The 18,802-nt window shown below is 47.5% G+C and overlaps 1 protein-coding gene across 1 annotated transcript in view; it reads left to right on the top strand.

Moving 5' to 3' along the window:
* The window catches only part of STPG1 (sperm tail PG-rich repeat containing 1), a 49,349-nt gene extending 33,366 nt beyond the window's left edge, over positions 1–15,983 (top strand). The window contains exons 7-8 of the mRNA XM_063140819.1: positions 2,334–2,524; positions 15,775–15,983. Coding sequence (XP_062996889.1) covers positions 2,334–2,524; positions 15,775–15,851 — 268 coding nt within the window. The 3' untranslated portion in view covers positions 15,852–15,983. The remainder of the gene's footprint in view (positions 1–2,333; positions 2,525–15,774) is intronic.
* The last annotated feature ends 2,819 nt before the right edge of the window (positions 15,984–18,802 follow it).

Here is an 18,802-nt window from a genome sequence, read left to right as displayed (position 1 = left end):
CCAATTTAGGCAGCAAACCACTGATTTCTTGGGGCGACAGGGGCGGCAGGAGCCACATGGGGTGGGGGGGAAGGCAGATGCCATATGCATTCCACAAGTTGCATAAGGCATGTGCAGCACATTTCATTAGGGTGTGCAGCCAAGGGATTTTTGTAATATATATTTTTAAGGCAAACATATATTGCATATTCAGTCCTAAAGGACATTATTTTTATTCATTTATAATAAATGAAAAAGCACTGTAGACACTGAGGCCCCACTCTGTGTTCAGCTTGCTTGACCAGGGAGGGCTGTTGCAGGTGGGGCTTTGTGGTGACACTGGCCAGAGCAGGGGCTTTCGAGGCGATATTACCTTTCGGGGGCCCTCCTCCTGGCCTCTTTGAAGCATGGCTCCCAGCAGAGAAACTCCCGGCAGAGCGATTCCTTTTCACTCCTGCTGCTGGGAGCAAAGGTGTGCTGTCGGGGGCAGCGGCAGCAAAGCAGCCAGAGGGCAGCCAGAGGACTGTTCCCCTTCTGGATCCCCACTCAATGGCCCCCTCAATTTGGCGCTTATTGCTTGAGACAATGCCTGTGACAAGTTGCATGTTGCCTGCTCCTGGTTTACCTCCTTAGCTAAGGTGACCATATGGAAAGGAGGACAGGGCTCCTGTATCTTTAAGAGTTGTATAGAAAAGGGAATTTTTTATTATTATTATTATTATTATTATTATTATTATTATTATTATTATTATTATTTATATAGCACCATCAATGTACATGGTGCTGTACAGAGTAAAACAGTAAATAGCAAGACCCTGCCGCATAGGCTTACATTCTAATAAAATCATAATAAAACAATAAGGAGGGGAAGAGAATGCAAACAGGCACAGGGTAGGGTAAACAGGCACTGGGTAGGGTAAAACTAACAGTATAAAGTCAGAACAAAATCAAGTTTAAAAGCTTTAGGAAAAAGAAAAGTTTTTAGCTGAGCTTTAAAAGCTGCAGTTGAACAGTTCTCAAATGTTCTGGAAGAGCGTTCCAGGCATAAGGCGCAGCAGAAGAAAATGGACGAAGCCAAGCAAGGGAAGTTCAACAGTTCAAGCTGCTGAAGCCCTGCCTAGAGTGAACAGATGCAATAGAGGGCAGGGCTCCTGCAGCTTTAACTGTGGTGATGAAGAGGGAATTTCACCAGGTGCTGCATGCGTACAAATGACACCTGCTGAACTTCCCTTTTCTATACAATTCTTAAAGATACAGGAGCCCTGTCCTCCTTTCCATATGTCCACCCTATCTTAGCCCCTTCCACGGCCTTATTTGATGCTAGGACTCTCAGTTCCTCTGCGCTTCTCTGCTTCACCAGCCCCTCATCTGTCCTTTCCTTCCTCTCTTTATTAGGTTAATGAAATTAGCTTCAGATCCAAGTTTGTTTAGCCCTCACACCTATATTGGGGCCAAATTTCCATTTCCATTCACTCTCAGTTTTGTAACAAAATTCGTATCCGTTTTATGTAAGCCTGGGCCTGTGATCTATTGCTAAATTCGCCCCCCTGCCCCAGTTATAATTGTAAACATCCCACGAAACACTGAGCCCAAGGACTGAAAAACCTGCGTCAGTAGAGGACTTGCGCACACAGGCCTGTGCGTGTGAACGTGTGATCGATGACACAGGATTATAGGGTTGGGGGCACGCAGGGTGAGAGAGTGAAGGCCCTGAGGCCTCTTCCAAGAACGCTCCCCTGGAATCCTCTGCAAGGCACTGAGCTTTCTCCGTAAAACACGCCACCATGGAAGGTTCTGGTAAAGTAGGCTGAAAGCCACTGCCTTCGCCTCAAAAGGCCATCAGTGCTGTCGCCTCTGACAGCGGAGTGTCTGTTCTATTTCAGCCTGGGGGCTGAATTTAGTTTCAGAGAAGCTCTGGCCACATTCCAGAGGTGGGCGGAGCTGAGGGAGAAAGGGGGCAGGACCCCAAATACCCACATATTTTAGCTTAAAGCTCATCTAGTCTCCCAGAGGATCATCGAAATGGGAGACATGTCAGAAGTCAGCCAAGAACAATGCGTCCATGAACACCACCAGCCCAAAGCAATGCATCCTAGGATAACATCAAGGGATATAAGCTTCAGAGATGATGACAAAGAGTTGATCGCCACACGTTTCCCACTCGTTAGCAAAAATCTGAGGTCTAGTCGTGTCTAATCTCACGAGATTCTGCTTGGGGGACTTCTATAACCACAATCCAACAGGGTTATCAACGAGTTTAAGTGCGTCTAACTGCTGGATCGTGGCCACTGAAATTGTCCTTATTTCACTCCAAGCCAGAGGCCGTTTCCACAGCATCTCTGTTTGTCTTCTAGGCGAAAGTACACCTTGAATTTCTCGGCGCCCCCTCCCCCTCGCCCCCAAACTCCCCCTTCACCTGGGCCTGGCCAGTATGAAATTGTTGATTACGAAGGTCCTTCCAAGCATTACATCTCCAGTGCTGTATTCGTCTCAAACACGGGTCGCTGGGCAGGTGATAAGTTCCACCAAGAAATACCTGGACCAGGTAAGATGATGACAACGATTAAATATTTCTGTAGCACTTACAAAGTAGGACATTTCTTCATTTGGCAATAGTGGCTTTAATGAGGCTGCAACCCTACACTCACTAGAGAGTAAATTTAATTGAACGTATTTATTATTAACATCGCTCTTTTCTCGCTTGTGGCGGTTTTTCTAGTTTGCCAAATCATGCTGTCTTTTACTGATTCAGGAATTTCCTGAGTATTGCGGATGTTTTAAGCACGACTGCATTCTGAATGTTGGTGTGGTTGTATTTTGACAGGCCCTGTTTCTGAACGTTTTCTGTATAGTTTTTTTTTTAATGTAATGCCAATGACCGATGTGACTAACGGTATAATTGTGACCTTTTCCTGTTGCCATAGTCCTGGCCACTTCCATGGCCAGTGGTGTATATTTCTCTCTCTTCCTTTTCTACAACATTTTTGTCATTAGGTATTGCTATGTCAATGAGGTAAGTGTGTTTTTCTTTTTTGTCTATAATTGTTATGTCTGGTTGGTTGCTGCTGGTGCTGATTATACTCCACAATAGCCAAGGCTCTCTGGGCAATGCACAATTAAAACCATAAAATACAATACAATAAATTTAAAACGTTAAAAGTTTAAGAATACAATGTAAAACCAGATAAGTTACAGTCCAGGGGAATCCTGTGTGAAAGGGTATATTTTCAGGAGGCGTTTAAAGGATGTTGCATTTCCCCCCTCCTGAACCACACGAGGGAGGGTTTTTCAGAGGGTGGGTGCTGCTACAGAGAAGGTGATTTTACTTCTGAGTAAACATGCTTAGAATAAAACAAATAGAGCAGAGGCTGCCTTCAGATAGAACACTGAGCTTGGACAAAATGATAAATGATGTCTTATTACAAATCAGAAGCTTCTTCTCGCCTCCTCTCGTGTGCGGAAGAAGTGGAAAGGGGGTGGGGGGAGTGCAGGAGCTGGAGACCGGAGGAGGCTTTCGTTCATAATGCCAAAAGACAGTTTGATGTTGGGTCTGAGTGCAGCTAGAAAGATTTCTCATGACCCATTAAGGCAGCAGTGCCAAACCTCAGGCCCACAAGCCAGATTTGGCCGGCCTGGGGGCCCAAGCTGGCCCTCCTTGGAGCTGGCCCTCCAAGGTTCCCCGGATGCCCCCACCCCCATTCCCCCAACTCCTGATTGTGAGCTCCATCAGACGAGTGTTTTCTTGCACGCTCGTTGCTGAGCACTCACGGATTTTCACGGGTCCCTCTCACGCTGTCGTCTGCCTCCCACATGCCTTCCACCCCTGCTAGCCTTCTTCACGCCCCCCCAGTAAGTCTGACTTATTTTTTAAGATAGAAGGTTGCTGCTATCCCCTGCTGTGTGCAGGAGAAGCAGTGGGATCAAAACGGTCCCCTGAACGGGCCAGGTGCGTGTTGTTTACTTCCTCTTTCGAAAGAGGAAGTAATGAGGGACAAACGGGCTTGTGGAGAAGCAACGGTAAGGAAACGCGATTCCCCCCCCGCCTGGTGCGACGACGTTCTTTCTGACGCTTTTCTGGCTCTTGTGCAGTCTCCCCCCCCCCCCATTCTAAAAAGTTGGAATTATTCTCCTAAGGTTTATTTACTGGCAGTAAAAACTTTAAACTAAAATATGCTGAGGGGGTGGGGTTGTATTTGGGCCCCACCCCTTTTGCCATTAGCTCCGCCCAACACTGGAATGCGGCCCCCGAGAACTTCTCTGCATAGTGATCCTCGGGCTGAGAGAGGTTCCTCACTCCTGCATTAGGTCCTCTGGAGTGATACATTTTGCCACGACAAAACAGAGGCTGTTCTACCAGGAGGCCTTGTGAGATGGTGACTTACGGCAGAGATTCTGAGGACCATGAAGAGCAGATCGGACCCTTGTGGACTGACACACAGATCGAGCCGACCCCTGGGGCACGATCCACCATGCTCTTGATCGTGTCCATTCAGTTTCACCGGGGATTGCGCCAGGAGAACTTTGGGGCAGGCTGGGATCAATGTGAACATGAGTGAAGAATGCCATTCCGGCCTTCTACTTTAGCCGCTGAAACTCCTTGGGCCATCATTATTGCAGCACAATCTCAGGGCACATCCCACGAGCTTTGTAGGGTGGCCACGTGCCCTCTTTTACAGAGGACGGTCCTCTATTTGGAGGGCTGACTTGTTCAAATCCGGTTTATTTATTTATTATGTATTTATTTATTACATTTCTATACCGCCCAATAGCCGGAGCTCTCTGGGCGGTTCACAAAAATTAAAACCATTCATAATATAAAACTACAGTATAAAACCATAATATAAAATACGATAAAAAAGCTCAACCAGATAAAAACGGCAGCAGTGCAAAATTACAAATTTAAATTTAAAAAAGATCCAGAGCCATAAGACGTGTTTGTCCATCCACAGTGAGCAGCAGAATTGAACAGGTGAGACCCACAGGTCTCCTGGTCACAGTGTTCCACGCTATGGTAAGACGGACTGTATTTCTATTTAAAGTCTAATAATTATTTCTAAATGTGCACACGCAGCTGGAAATTAGCAGATGCGGCTGTTATGCATCCTCTTTTCTGATGATGCATTTCCTCTTTTTGGGTGGTTCATAAGTGGCCGCCCTTCGCCACTGCAGATGCTGGCAGGCAACTCTTGGATCCTCTTCAACAGTACAGGGAATTCTGTGGGTGCAATTCTTCTCCACCCTTTAAAAGACAGATAACCTTCCGTTTGAGGAAAGGGAAAAGTGATACTTTGGAAAGTGAAGTGAACTGGACAGAGCTGGGAAAGAGCGCCAAGCAAGGGAGTGGGTTAGCACCAGAAAATGGAATCCGCAAGAATCCGCCTGTTAGGAAGGTTCATGCTTGTTGAATGAAAATAATGAAGAGCCTGGCGATGTGTTTCAATTAAAATCTTCCCCAAGGGCACAAGATCTGATATTCGTTTCCTTCAAAGTGAATTCTTGTGGGAACCTTCGTTTGAAATAATCTCTCTCTCTCTCTCTCTCTCCCTCCTGGGAATGGGACTCCTCTATCTTGTCTCCAAACTGCAGGAGGTTTGGTCCACTGGGCCCCAACTGTTAAACAGTGAGGCTGTTCACACAACACGTTAACCCACGCTCAGTGGTTGAATATGGGTTGTTTTGAACCATAGGTTGTTTGTTGAATTTTGGGTTAGTGTCCTGTCTGAACACAAGCAGTGTGACTTATTTTTCCCAAACAAGCCCCCTTGAGGACCCATGGTTTGTTGTTGGGTTGTTCAGGGTGACTAACAAGCCACCCTGGCTACATTCAGACCACAGAATAACCTACCCTGTGGAAAATATGTTATGTTCGGACAACACGGTAACCCATGGTTCAACAAACAACCCACTGTTCAAAACAACCCACTGAGTGTGGGTTAGCGCATTGTGTGAACAGCCCCACAGCAATCCCATTCATGTCTACTCAGAATTAAGCCCCAGTGAGTTGAATGGTACTTACTCCCAGGCAAACATCTATAGGACTGCAACTTCCAGTGATTAATTTTACAAGACTTGGTCATCTCCATCTGTGTGTTGGTAGGCACAGTAGTCTTCGACAAACAAACAGGTTATGGGAGTTGGATGATAAACCACCTTTGGGGGAAAACAATCTTTCAACTCCTTGCATTGCCACAGCTGCAATTGTTTGGCTGCTTTTAAACCGATGGCATCTCTTTAAAAGTCTTGTGGTGAGGTAAGAAGGGCGGACGGAGCGTCAGAGCAGAAGGAAGATGACAAGTGCTGATCCTTAAGCTCCGTAATAATGGACCTGCCCAACTGAGAAGTGACTTTAATAGCTAGCTGTGTTTATTGCCAGGTGCTGCCTCAAGGCTATATACATATTTATTTATTTTAGCTTTTTAAAAAAGGACATTTCTAACCCGCCCTGTCCGCAGAAGCTTATGGCAGGTGATAGCCTTTTAAAAACAAAGTACCTGCCAATATATTTTCAATCTAGGCCAGGGCCTCACACGCACAGGGCCCAGCTGGGTGGTTATCCAGATGTGCAAGCGGGCCCTGTGCGTCCAGTTCTCCCCTCTTATCCAACAGCTGGGGCCGCCTGCCCAGAGCCCTTACTCAGAGGTAAGACTTCTGTCCGCCAACTCTTTGGGAGCCCTTCTTTCCCCGCCAGGCAGCTGATGGGCAGGAATTTTATTTCACTATTTTCTCAAGGGCTTGCTAAGTCTGCGCTTATTCTTTCAGCGAACAAACTCTAAAAATGTATGAGCCAGGCCTGGAAACCAATTTGGGGACTTTTGCTTGATGAATCAGCTGCCTCCTAACTTAAGCCACTGTGTGTGCTACCAAAACCTCCCTGTAGGCATGTCTTTGAGAGTCGAAGGGTGCAACCCTATCCAGATGCCCGTCAGCCCCCAAATTCAGAGGCTGACCGGTATCCCGTGCAGAGAGGGAAAAGCAGAGAGGCGACCATGACCTCCGTGCTTCCCCTACGCTGCACTTTTGCTAGACGGGCATTTTCGCCCGTCTAGCTAGGGCTCTGCGGAGGTGGAGGGGGAAGGAGGTGTGTGAGATCCGGGGAGGCTCCTATCGCCACTTCCCCAGACCCCTCTCCTTCCCGCCTACAGAACCGCGCCCTTTCCCTCCTTTCCGAGGCTGCCTTTGCGATTAATTGAGAATAAAACGGCCAGTATCATACTGCCCTCATACAAATATATGGTGTGACCACACTTAGAATACTGTGTACAGTTCTGGCCACCACCCCTAAAAAAAGACATTATAGAGTTGGAAAAAGTGCCGAAAGGGGCAACTAAAATGATTAAGGGGCTAGAGCATCTCCCTTATGAGGGAAGGTTACAGCAGCTGGGATTGTTCAGCTTGGGAAAAAGGAGACTAAGGGGAGACCTGATAGAAGTGTACAAAATTATGCATGGTGTGGAGAATGTAGATAGGGAGACGTTTTTCTCCCTCATAATACTAGGACCCGGAGTCATCCTGTGAAACTGATTGGTGGGAGATTCAAGACAGATAAAAGTGCTTCTTCACCCAGCACATAGTTGAACTATGAGTTTCACAACCACAAGATGTGGCAATGGTCACCTGTTTGGATGGCTTTAAAAGGGCATTGGATAAATTCCTGGAGGAGAAGGCTATCAATGGCACCTAGTCCTGATGGCGAAGTGCAACCTCTAGATTCAGAGGCTGTAAGCCTATATGCGCCAGTTGCTGGGGAACATGGGTGGGAGGGTGCTCTTGCACCGTGTCGTGCTTGGGGCTTCCTGGCTGACAGCTGCTTGGCCCCCGTGTGAACAGAGTGCTGGACTAGATGGAGCCTCGGTCTGATCCAGCAGGGCCCTTCTGATGTCCTGATGGCCTTAACACCACTATTGCCTGGGCCAGAGCGAGAGGCAGGGGAACCAGCAGGCTGCAATGGGGAAGAGGCGGGGCAAGTCCAGGGGGGCTCTTGGCAGATGCCCAACCAGGCCTCCCCTTGACGCTGCCTCGGGCCTTTCCCTCACCCTCTCTTGGCACTCCGAATGGCTTCGCCCAACGATGGCATCCCCTCCCACTGCCGACTCAGCCGAGCCCAAGCCTTGAGCACCCCGCGGAAGGATTGCAAGGCCGGCTTCTTTGGGAATCAGATTATGTCGAGGAAGGGTGGGGAAATGGCACCGAAACAGAGGAATCTTCTCTCCCATCTGGCTGGGTTTTGCGTTGTGGTACGCCCGCAATCTCCAGGATGGGGTGAGCTAAATCTAAACGAAAAATCCCCAGGCCGCAGGAGGGGTGAGGAGCTGCGCCTGCCAGCGGGGCGCCCGGCTCTCGTGGGGACGGGGCTGCTTCCACCCTCTGTGTTTTCCTTCGGAATGGAACGTAATTCGTCCACTCGGTTTTTTACGGAGAATATCGATGCCCTTGCTGCTGACTTGTCGCAATTAAGGAGTCTGCATAGGATGAGCCAAAAAGAGGAAAGGAAGAAAGGGGATACCAATCTGCATAAAATTTGCAGGTGCTAATTGAGATGTATAGATGCACATTTAGAAATAATTTTAATTGAAATTGAAATATAGTCCTGCTCACCGTCGTACAAAAGAACACACCCAGGTCACCTGTGTGCCAGCCTGCTCAATCTGCTGTCCAGGTGCTAAATGTGGATGGGCAACAGCTTTAGGGTTCTTTGAGCATCTTTAAATGAGATTTTATCATACGCTCATTGCTGGCCACTCACGGTTGTTCTCAGATCATTCTGACGGCGCCGTCAGCCTCCTGTGCCTCTCCCGCTCCAGTTTCCGTGCTAAAAAGAAAACCTCAGAAAACCCAACTGTTATGGGATATATCAATATTTCTCGGGGTTTTCTGCCATGTGCAGGCAAAAGTTGTGCTATTAAACCCCCACTAGAGGGTGCTGTCCCATTGAATTATATAGGCCATGTGGTCGCTGCTCTCTTCCTTGTGTAATTACAGCTCGTAGCAGAAGCGGAAGAGAAGCAGGAAGCAGAGCCATGGTAAGGGAACACAATTTCCCCTGATTTGAAGGAGCTCTTTATCTTTAAAACGGAACTGGAAAGGGTAGCCCTTCAAATAGAGGATAGTTTTCTTTCAGCCCTTCAAATAGAGGGCTGAAAAAGTGGACACATTGCCACTCTTTCACTGCTTCTCTCACTGTCGACCTTTTTTAAGGCCTGTTTTTGGGTGTTGTCCAAGGGGCATGTTTACAGAATTGCAGCATCCTCCTTCTTCATTACTGAGCGGCAAAGAGCCCTTCGTTCACATCACATGCGCCACTATCTGTCATATCCCCACCCCACCCACCCCCATCATTGAAATTTACAGCCCATCTTAGTAATTGCTTTTTTTAAAATCATTTCCTTCCTGCACCAAAGCTCAAATGCAGTAATACTAATGTCATTTGGGAAGAGGCATTAGATCCGTGTTCAGGCCCCATATTCTGAAGATGAGGGCAGGCGCAGAGAAGAAGGAAGACGGTCTTACATTTTTTAAAAAAAACATTCTATTTTAGTCTGTGCTCTCAAGCGGAAATATCAGCAACATTAACTGGCAGACGGTTCCTTCCCTATTCCTTTTCCACAGCTGGGTTCCCCTCCTTTGTTGTTTATTCGTTCAGTCGCTTCCGACTCTTCGTGACTTCATGGACCAGCCCACGCCAGAGCTTTCTGTCGGCCGTAGCCACGCCTAGCTCCCCCAAGGTCAAGTCTGTCCCCTCCAGGATATCATCCATCCATCTTGCCCTTGGTGGGCCCCTCTTCCTTTTGCCTTCCACTTTCCCTAGCATCAGCCTCTTCTCCAGGGTATCCTGTCTTCTCATTATGTGGCCAAAGTACTTCAGTTTTGCCTTTACTACCATTCCCTCAAGTGAGCAGCCTGGCTTTATTTCCTGGAGTATGGACTGGTTTGATCTTCTTGCCGTCCAAGGCACTCTCAGAATTTTCCTCCAACACCACAGTTCAAAAGCATCTATCTTCCTTCGCTCAGCTTTCCTTATGGTCATTCTGTTTTGCCTTTTGAATTGCATGTGGGCACTGCAGGGTTTTTTTTTTGTAACCCAAATTCTGCATATTCTTTCATGTGTGAACAGACCATCTCGTGGAACAGAACACTCAGGGCTGGGGCCAGGATACCTGAGAGAGCACCTTGTCCCTTACCAACCTGCCCGGTCACTGAGGTCGCCGGAGGGCATGTTCCTAGTGGTTCCACATGGACCTATGGCCCAGTTGGAATCCACCAGGAGAAGAGCCTTTAGTGTGGTGGCCCCTTCTCTGTGGAACTCCTGCCCCTGGAGGTCAGGCAGGCACCAACACTGGGCTGCTTTCAGCGTCTCCTGAAAACAACTCTGTTTTGAGAAGCCTTCCCCATCTGACCAGCCACTTTTTTTCTTCTTCTTGTCCTTTATTTTAAATTAAAATTTTTTAATTTGCTTTTATTTTAATCTTCTTTCTTTTTACTGTTTATACCTTTGTTCACTGCTGTGGAATCTTTTTTAGACATTGAACGGTATAGATATATTGTAATAAATAAATATAGTCATACTTAGAGTAGACCTATCTCTCCTCTCTCATCTCACACTATTGCCTCGCTCGTGCTCTTCGCTCCTCTGATGCCATGTTTCTCGCCTGCCCAAGGGTCTCTACTTCCCTTGCTTGGCTTCGTCCATTTTCTTCTGCTGCGCCTTATGCCTGGAACGCTCTTCCAGAACATTTGAGAACTGTTCAACTGCAGCTTTTAAAGCTCAGCTAAAAACTTTTCTTTTTCCTAAAGCTTTTAAAACTTGATTTTGTTCTGACTTTATACTGTTAGTTTTACCCTACCCAGTGCCTGTTTACCCTACCCTGTGCCTGTTTGCATTCTCTTCCCCTCCTTATTGTTTTATTATGATTTTATTAGAATGTAAGCCTATGCGGCAGGGTCTTGCTATTTACTGTTTTACTCTGTACAGCACCATGTACATTGATGGTGCTATATAAATAAATAAATAAATAATAATAATAATAATAATAATAATAATAATAATAATAATAGACCCATGACTAACTCAAGTCCCATTGATTGCAATGGGTCCACTCTAGGGCAGGATCTACACTACTGCTTTATAACGGTTTATATTGGTTTTGACAAACGTTTGGGCCCAGGACACATTATATATATCATTTTCAAAGTGTTATATCCTGCTTGGTGTAGATCTGGCCACTGTATGACTAAATCCGGACCCAACCCTATGTGTAATTGAGGGTGGCCGAAATCTCACTGCAGTTCATGACAGACATGTCCATCAGTTGTAACACAATCTTTCCCTCAGTGACTGGGACTTATTGGAGGAAGTAAGTAATACAAGAAATATGAACCTAAGTCCCTCTGACAGATTAATGTAGAGCTTGAGATGTAGACAATAGCAATTTTGCTTATTATTTACAGTAAGTAACCATGAATCATTGGTAGGATTTGTACCTCTACAAAGTATCTGAAATTGTCTAGGCAGAATAAGCATTCCCACGTCTTCTGCACTTTTGCTATTTTTTCATGAGTTTTTTTTATGGGTGACCAGATGCAAAGGACAATGCATCCATCCATCTATCTATCTATCTATCTATCTATCTATCTATCTATCTATCTATCTATCTTCAGCTCCACCGTGGCCAATATAAACTGACAAAGTGATATCAAGGCTTTTAAGGGCTACTGTGCTTTTAATTAAAAGCTTTCTTGTGGTTTCTGCTGCTTCTTGTTCAGTGCAACTGGGGGACTGCCTCTTAATTAGTCAGGATCTATTCCCTGTGCAAAGGCAGGGTTATTGATTTCCATGCATTTTTTTAATAGTGTAATTTCAATATAAAGGAAAGAAAAGCAGAGGTGTGGGAAGGGGAGAGAAATAATGCTAAGAAACCTGTGGAAATAGAAGCTGACCAGTTGAGGCAATTAATTACTAATCCTCCAACCACACTGAACAGGAGGTAATAAAATGGGCAGAACCTCAAGGAGGGGACCTTTAATTAACATTGCAGGAGACCTTTGCTGAATGCGACTTACTTGACAGTCAGCATTATAGTCAACCTTAACCTTGGGGAAGGGATCATAATACTGGATCACAATACTGTTTCATCAAGTTCTGGGTGGAATCTCCTTTTTAATTCTGCTTCCAGCTGACTGTGTGGGGGAAAATACTGCAGCAGTGTTAGCGGGCTCTCGTGTGGAAGCAGGAGGGGGAGATGTTGCAATTCTAGGAGCCAACGAGCAGAGAGAAAGTTGGACACCTGAACATGCCAGGAAACTGAGCGATCCTAGGCTTATTAGTTTATTCTGGACTTTCTGGGCTTCATTCCCCGTACCTGTTTCCCTCGAATTATCCCCATAGCATAAAACTGTCAATGTTGTTGTTATTAGCTAAATCACACCCCGGTTGGCAGTGCTCCTAAGATCCTTTGCATAACAGGAAAGGGTTTAAGGGGGAGAAATGTAAAAAAAAAAAATCATAAAAAATCAACGGATGACCCAATCCGATTCAGATTTGGTATGCTGAAAGCCCTCCTTAATATCTATTACTGTGCCAATTTTGATGTCTTTATCTTTAAAACTTACACAGACGTAAGCATTTGTTTAATTTGTACTTTAAACATATCAAATCCTCCTCCTGCGCCCCCAGTGGCCGCTCGGAGAACAACAAAAGATTCGCTCCTAAAGAGGTAGCAAAATAGGTTGGGTCTTTTGGTTTTATAGCACAATTAAAGCAGGATGCATGGGAGTACTTCCCAGTCAAAGCAGATTATAAACTGGAAAACTTCGGAGTCCCTTGCACGCAATTCGCAGTGATTGCACAGTATAACGCTGGTGTGATGAAGCTATCCCACATGCTTCTTTCCGTAAAGGCTGACATCCACTCATGATCACTGTGTTGTTGTATCCTCCCAGCCTGGGATAAATCTGGCCACGAAGAGACGCTCCCCAGAGAGCCACTTGCAGGGCAGAGCTGACGGCCGTGGGGAGAAGCTCAGCACCCCCCGGCCCGCCAGTCCTTGCCTGCAAATGCTTCTGAGCACCTCTGCATTCAAATTAAGCCGTACGTGCAAAACACGTACAATGTACAATTTAACAAATTGCTTATTTACTTGTACTTTTAATTATTACCTTTTTATATCATTATATTATAGCCCCATCGTACTTTGCCGGCCCTGGGAATATTACTGTGTTTACAGTGCTGTCCTGTCTTGCTGGTCTTGTGACCGTAATAAATTATTCTCATCGTCTGCTCAGCACTAGTAAGACCACACCTGGGATATTGTGTACGATTCTGGGCACCACATTTCCAAAAGGCTAGAACAGGTTCAGAGGAGGGCAACGAAGATGATACAGGGCCTTGAGGACAGGCCCTATGAGGACAGGCTGAAGGAACTTGGGATGTTCAGTCTGGAGAAAAGAAGACTTTGGGGAGACCTGTGAGCAGTGTTCAGGGACATAAAAATGAGTCACAAGGAAGATGGTCAAGAACTATTTTCCAGGGGCCACAGAAATTAGAACCCAAAATATTGGGTATAAGTTACAGCTACCTAAATTCCGATTATCTATAAGGAAAAACTTCCTGATGGTAAGACCTGTTCAGCCGTGGAACGGTCTACCTATGGAGGTTGTGGGTTCTTCATCCCTGGAGGTTTTTAAGACGAGGCTGGACAACCACCTCCCATTATGGTTGAATTGGTTTTCCTGCACATTGCAGAGGGTTGGACTAGATTATCCTTGTGGTCCCTTCCAATTCCACAATTCTATGATTCTATGAATGCGAGGGAGGGGGGTGCATTGCAGCGGCCCTCCGCCCTGACCTGCGTGTGCTCACCTCAATGTGTGAAAGGAACACTCATAGGTCAGGGAGGAGCATGCTAACATGAAGCCAGCCCCCCTCCCATCTCAGCCCCCCTCCCATCCCATCCCATCTCATGCTCTAACAGTCAGGAGGTTTTTCCTGATGTCCAGCCAGAATCTGGCTTCCTGTGAGCCTATTCTTCCATGTCCTGCAATCTGGGAGGATTGAGAAGAGATCCTGGCCTTCCTCTGTGGGACAACCTTTCAAGTATTTGAAGAGTGCTCTCATGTCTCCCCTCAGCCTTCTCTTCTCCAGGCTAAACATGCCCAGTTCTTTCAGTCTCTCCTCAGAGGGCTTTGTTTCCAGACCCCTGATCATCCTAGTTGCCCTCCTCTAAACCCCCTACGGGGTTCTGCATCCTTCTTGAAGTGTGGTGCCCAGAACCGGATGCAGTACTCTTGTTTATTGGGCCCACCCCTTTGGCTTTCAACCCTGCCAACCACTGGAACCCTGCCCCCAAGATCGTCTCCAAAATGGAATCTGGCCCTTCAACAGAAACAGCTTCCAAATACCAGCATAAAGAGTAAAAGCAGCAGACTGGTTTACAAGCAGTAACAGCGATACATCAGCAATTGCCAATGAAGTGCATGTCTTAACAGCATGGTTTTTACCTAATGGCAAATCAGCTGGGGTCTCCCGGGGTAAAGAGTGCCAGAGCTTGGGAGCCACCACAGAGAAGGCCCTATCTTGCGCACCACCCACTGCATCTTAGCTGACGGTGGGACGCGGAGCAGGGTCAACTCTGATTTCCGAAGCACACAGGCAGGTTCTTTGGGAAGGAGCCAGTAGTTTAGTTATCCAGATCCTCCAAGTTATGAAGGGGGAAACTGAGGTTGAGAGATGGTAGCTTGTCAACAGCCACTCACTGAGTTGAGGGCCACGCTAAGATTTTAACCAGGGACAGACTGGCTCATATCAATCAAGCTCGTGAGCATTACGTGGTGTAAACCAGCTCTTGCTTTAAGGTGGATTCCTGCATTGAGCAGGGGGTTGGACTCGATGGCCTTAGAGGCCCCTTCCAACTCTACTATTCTATGATTCATCCCAGCAGCGCTTTTGAAACACAAAGGTACTTTAACCCTCCCAAACCCTTGTGCAATAGGCAGAGGCGCGAACCCAGCAGCTCCGTCAGCTGAAAAGAAATCAAGGAGGGGAGAGCAAAGCAAAGCAAAGCAAAGGCGGCAAGGAGCAACAAGGGAATGGAATGGAATGGGTGGGGTGGAATGCAGCGCTTCCTTCCTGTCCCAGAAATCTAATTAGAGCGCCACGCAAGTGGGGTTTTCGGCTGTTGACAGAGGCCGGCTGATTTCCCCAGATTATAAAGCCGCGCAACTTGCCAGCTCTTTCTTCTCGTTAGGTGAGCTTTGCGGCCCGCTTCCCCAACCCCATGCAGCACCTTTCTCTCACAGGGCAGCAGAGATCCCTTTTGGCTCCGTGCGCGCTGTGAAGAGAGTTGCCCGAGGCAACTGTTAACTGGAGCCAAATGCCTTAGCTGCAATTTGGGAGTCTCACAGCCCAATCGCAACCTCACGGAACGTGCTACAAAGCTGCACGGGGCTCTGATGCACAAGCGGGACCGTAGCCGCATAGATTTGCATCTCTTTGGGGTCGGGAAACATCCCTGTGGTGGTGACCAGTGGACTGCACGCAGTGGCTATCTGGAGGTCCCGTTTCAGCCCAAGCATCTTTCAGCTTCAGGCTCTTGACTGCCCGTAACTAGGCCTTCGGGGAGGGTGTACAGTATTTTGTCCCCACCCCATTTGCCTGCAGCCCTGCCCACCACTGGAATGTGGCCCCCAAAAGACGGTTCCCCACCCGTTATAAATGTAACACCGACCTCAAAAGCATCGTCTGATTCCTGAATCTCCCCCCCCCCCCCCCCTGAAGTCTTTTCGGTCTGTTTCTCGTTCTAGGAGCATACACCCTTCCCATTCCACGGAAGCAATCCTTCATCTACAACACCAGCAATAAATGGGTGCCAGTATTATGAAGCAGCGGATCCTGCAGCGGTGATTTGGCTGATTTCTCCCACCCCCTCCAGTGCTGCACTATTCTGTTAAAACGAACATTGCATTCACTTGCCTGTGAACAAGACAATCCTAATTCTCCACCCGTTTAGAATCCTGTATTTCCTTGGCGTGGGTCCCTGAATCATTTGCATTTTGTGTGTGCGGCACACAAAAAGAAGAGTTACGGAAGAAGAGTTACGGATTGAAAACGGATGTCGTTTCACTGCCGGCTTCAAGTTGGCAATGGATTGTTCATGCCAATATTTATATATAAAAAGGAAGAAAAGCCTAACATGCCTGGGTCCTGCTTTTTCAAGTCAAGCCTAGCACTGGGGAAATGTTTTTGGGGGCTAGGTTGACAGTGGTTTGTAAACTGATGCGTGCATGCTGTGGAGACCGTGGGCAGAGTGAGATCTGAATAATATTAGAACCTGGGGTTTCCTAATGGTATTTATTGGGAGTAGAATCAGGATAGACAAAACAGAAGTTCTTTTAACAATGTAAAACGAACTTTCAGACTTCACTGCCACATAGTGTAGCTAGATGGAGATAAGGACAGGGCTCTTGCGCCTTTAAGAGTTGATCAGAAAAGGGAATTTCAGCAGGAGCAGCTTGTCATGCAACAATTAAAGGTGCAGGAGCCCCATCATTTGCATCTATCCACCCTACCACCACGAGATGGCATGACGGCCACTGACTCAGATGCCTTGGAAAAGGGATAAGACCAAGTCATGGAGGAGGGACAGCTGTTAGTCATGATCAGGGCCGATGCCAAGGGTAGGTAGGTATGGCCAGGTACTTGCCGAAGGCCCACACCTGAGCAGGGGCCCACTGACAAGACCTGCCTGGAGTTGCTCCTCCTCATGGCAACCTGCTCATTCACCTGCCTCTCACTCTGGCTCAGACAACGGCAGTGGTGGTGAGGAGGAGGAGCGGGAAATGTCCCGGCCTTCCCACACACAGAATGGGCTGGGGAAGGAAACTCAAGTCAAGGTTCCCTTGGCCATCCATCCTCTGGCGGGGGCGTGGCCTGGTGAGGCAGCGGCCAAGAACCAACTTCTAAGCCAGGCCAGACCAGTCGTCTCCTGTTCTCAGTGGACCGTTGCTGCCTGTAGAAGTGTCCCAAGCCCTTTGACCTGTCCTTGGGCATCCACAGGACTGGCTGCTTCTCTCAAAGAAATGTAAGTTATGCTTACATTTTCAGAAAGGCGCCAGCAGGTTCCGGGTGAGAAGGCAAGAACACAGACAGCTGCTTTGCAAAGTGCATCTCGCTGCCTTGGTCTTCTTTAAAGAGACGCCACTTGGACGTCATTGACCAGCCTCCCAAAACTTCTTCCAATCCCCCCCATCAGCCCCACTTTTAGTTTGGGTGAACTGCTCAGGGGCATTTGAGTTGGCCTCTCCACCAGGCAATCCACGCCCTCAGTCTTTGATCCCCGTGCTGGCTGGGGCTGAGGGAAATTGTGGCCCAACACAGCCAGAATGCACCAGGCTGGGGAAGGCTGCACTAGAACCACATGTAGGTTGAGGGTCAGCTCAGAAGGCCCCATGATGGTGCTGTGACCGGCCCTTCAATTTGAATCTTAGGCTGAACTCACATCCCAGGGGTAGAGTGGAGCTGAAGGACAGGTAAGCTACTTCATACCCCCAGCAAAGCCTGGGTGGGCCTGGGGCATCCTGCCCTCCTTTTCGTTTTGGTATTTTGAAAGGGATCACAGCCACTTCCTCAATATGGAGTTGGCCAACCACGCACTGTTACCTTTCACGCTTCCGCTCCCACCCAAGAACAGACAACACTGGTGGGGGAAGAAAGGTAGTTCTTTGAAATCCACTCCCCCCCCCCCCCCACACACACACTGTTCACAGCCGCCTTCTTCCCTTTTGTGTCGGCTGTCCTCCATTCCTGGGGAATTCCTGCCTGTCAGGGATTGCATCGTAAACATGATGACATCATAACACCAAGCAGCTAATCAGATCTGGCTGTGGGACTGTGGAAATAAACGAAGACCACGTGGCCGTTCCGTGGGCGCCCTTTTCGTGCTGCTTTCCTACACACAGCAGGAAGTGGCAGCACGTCTCGCTTCCAACCAAAGAAGACAGATCTTTCCGGGTCTTATTTTTTTCACGGAAACAGGACCAGAAGGAGCGGGATGTGCATGGGAGGCAGACGGCGTTGTCAAAGGGACCCACCGACATCCGTAAGTGGCCGGTAACGAGCATGCTATAACACACTCGTCCGATGACGCTCTAGGTCACAAAGCCCATTCAGAGTGAAGGCAAGAACTTAAGGGACGCTGTGAGCACTTGCGTTCGTTTCCAGCCCACCATAATCGATAAGCGGGAGGGGCAAAGCTGGCCAGGAAATGTCCCACCCCTGGTTTCAGTTCAGCCCCACCAGTTATATCACTGGATGTATGGAAGGGACTTAGAAGTCAGGGCCATTTGTAATCTGCTTCCTCTAAATTAATTACAAAAGAAACCCCATACTTTCTTCGTTGAGTTTTATCCATCACCTCCAACTCGTTCCTCCTCATACTTTAAGGCCATCCACAGAAGACCTTCCTCAAGTGCCCCTCAGTCTGAGGTCAAGAGGGTGGCCACATGAGGTGCAGGGCCTTTTTCAGGGTGTCCCCAAGTACTGGAATGCTTTTCCAAGGGAAGAACCCCTTTGCACCCACACTGCTATCTTTTCAGACTTCCTTCTTCTCCCAGGCTTTTAAAGTCTTTTAACCTCTTCTAAAATATTTTAATATTTTTGTGTTGACTTTTCCCACTGAATAATTATCAATGCAAAAGTGAAATTAAAATGGTAAAACACCTGGAGAAAAGGGCTTCATGAGGTGTTTAATAAAGTAAATATATAAATGGTGCTACCTGATGAGCCTAGCATGATCCGGAAAGACGCCCACAACACAACCAAGATTCGAGTTGT

This window comes from Elgaria multicarinata, chromosome 13, assembly GCF_023053635.1.
Source record: "Elgaria multicarinata webbii isolate HBS135686 ecotype San Diego chromosome 13, rElgMul1.1.pri, whole genome shotgun sequence".
Lineage (NCBI taxonomy): Eukaryota > Metazoa > Chordata > Lepidosauria > Squamata > Anguidae > Elgaria > Elgaria multicarinata.
The sequence above is the reverse complement of the archived record's forward strand: the minus strand, read 5'-3'. Positions and strand labels throughout refer to the sequence as shown.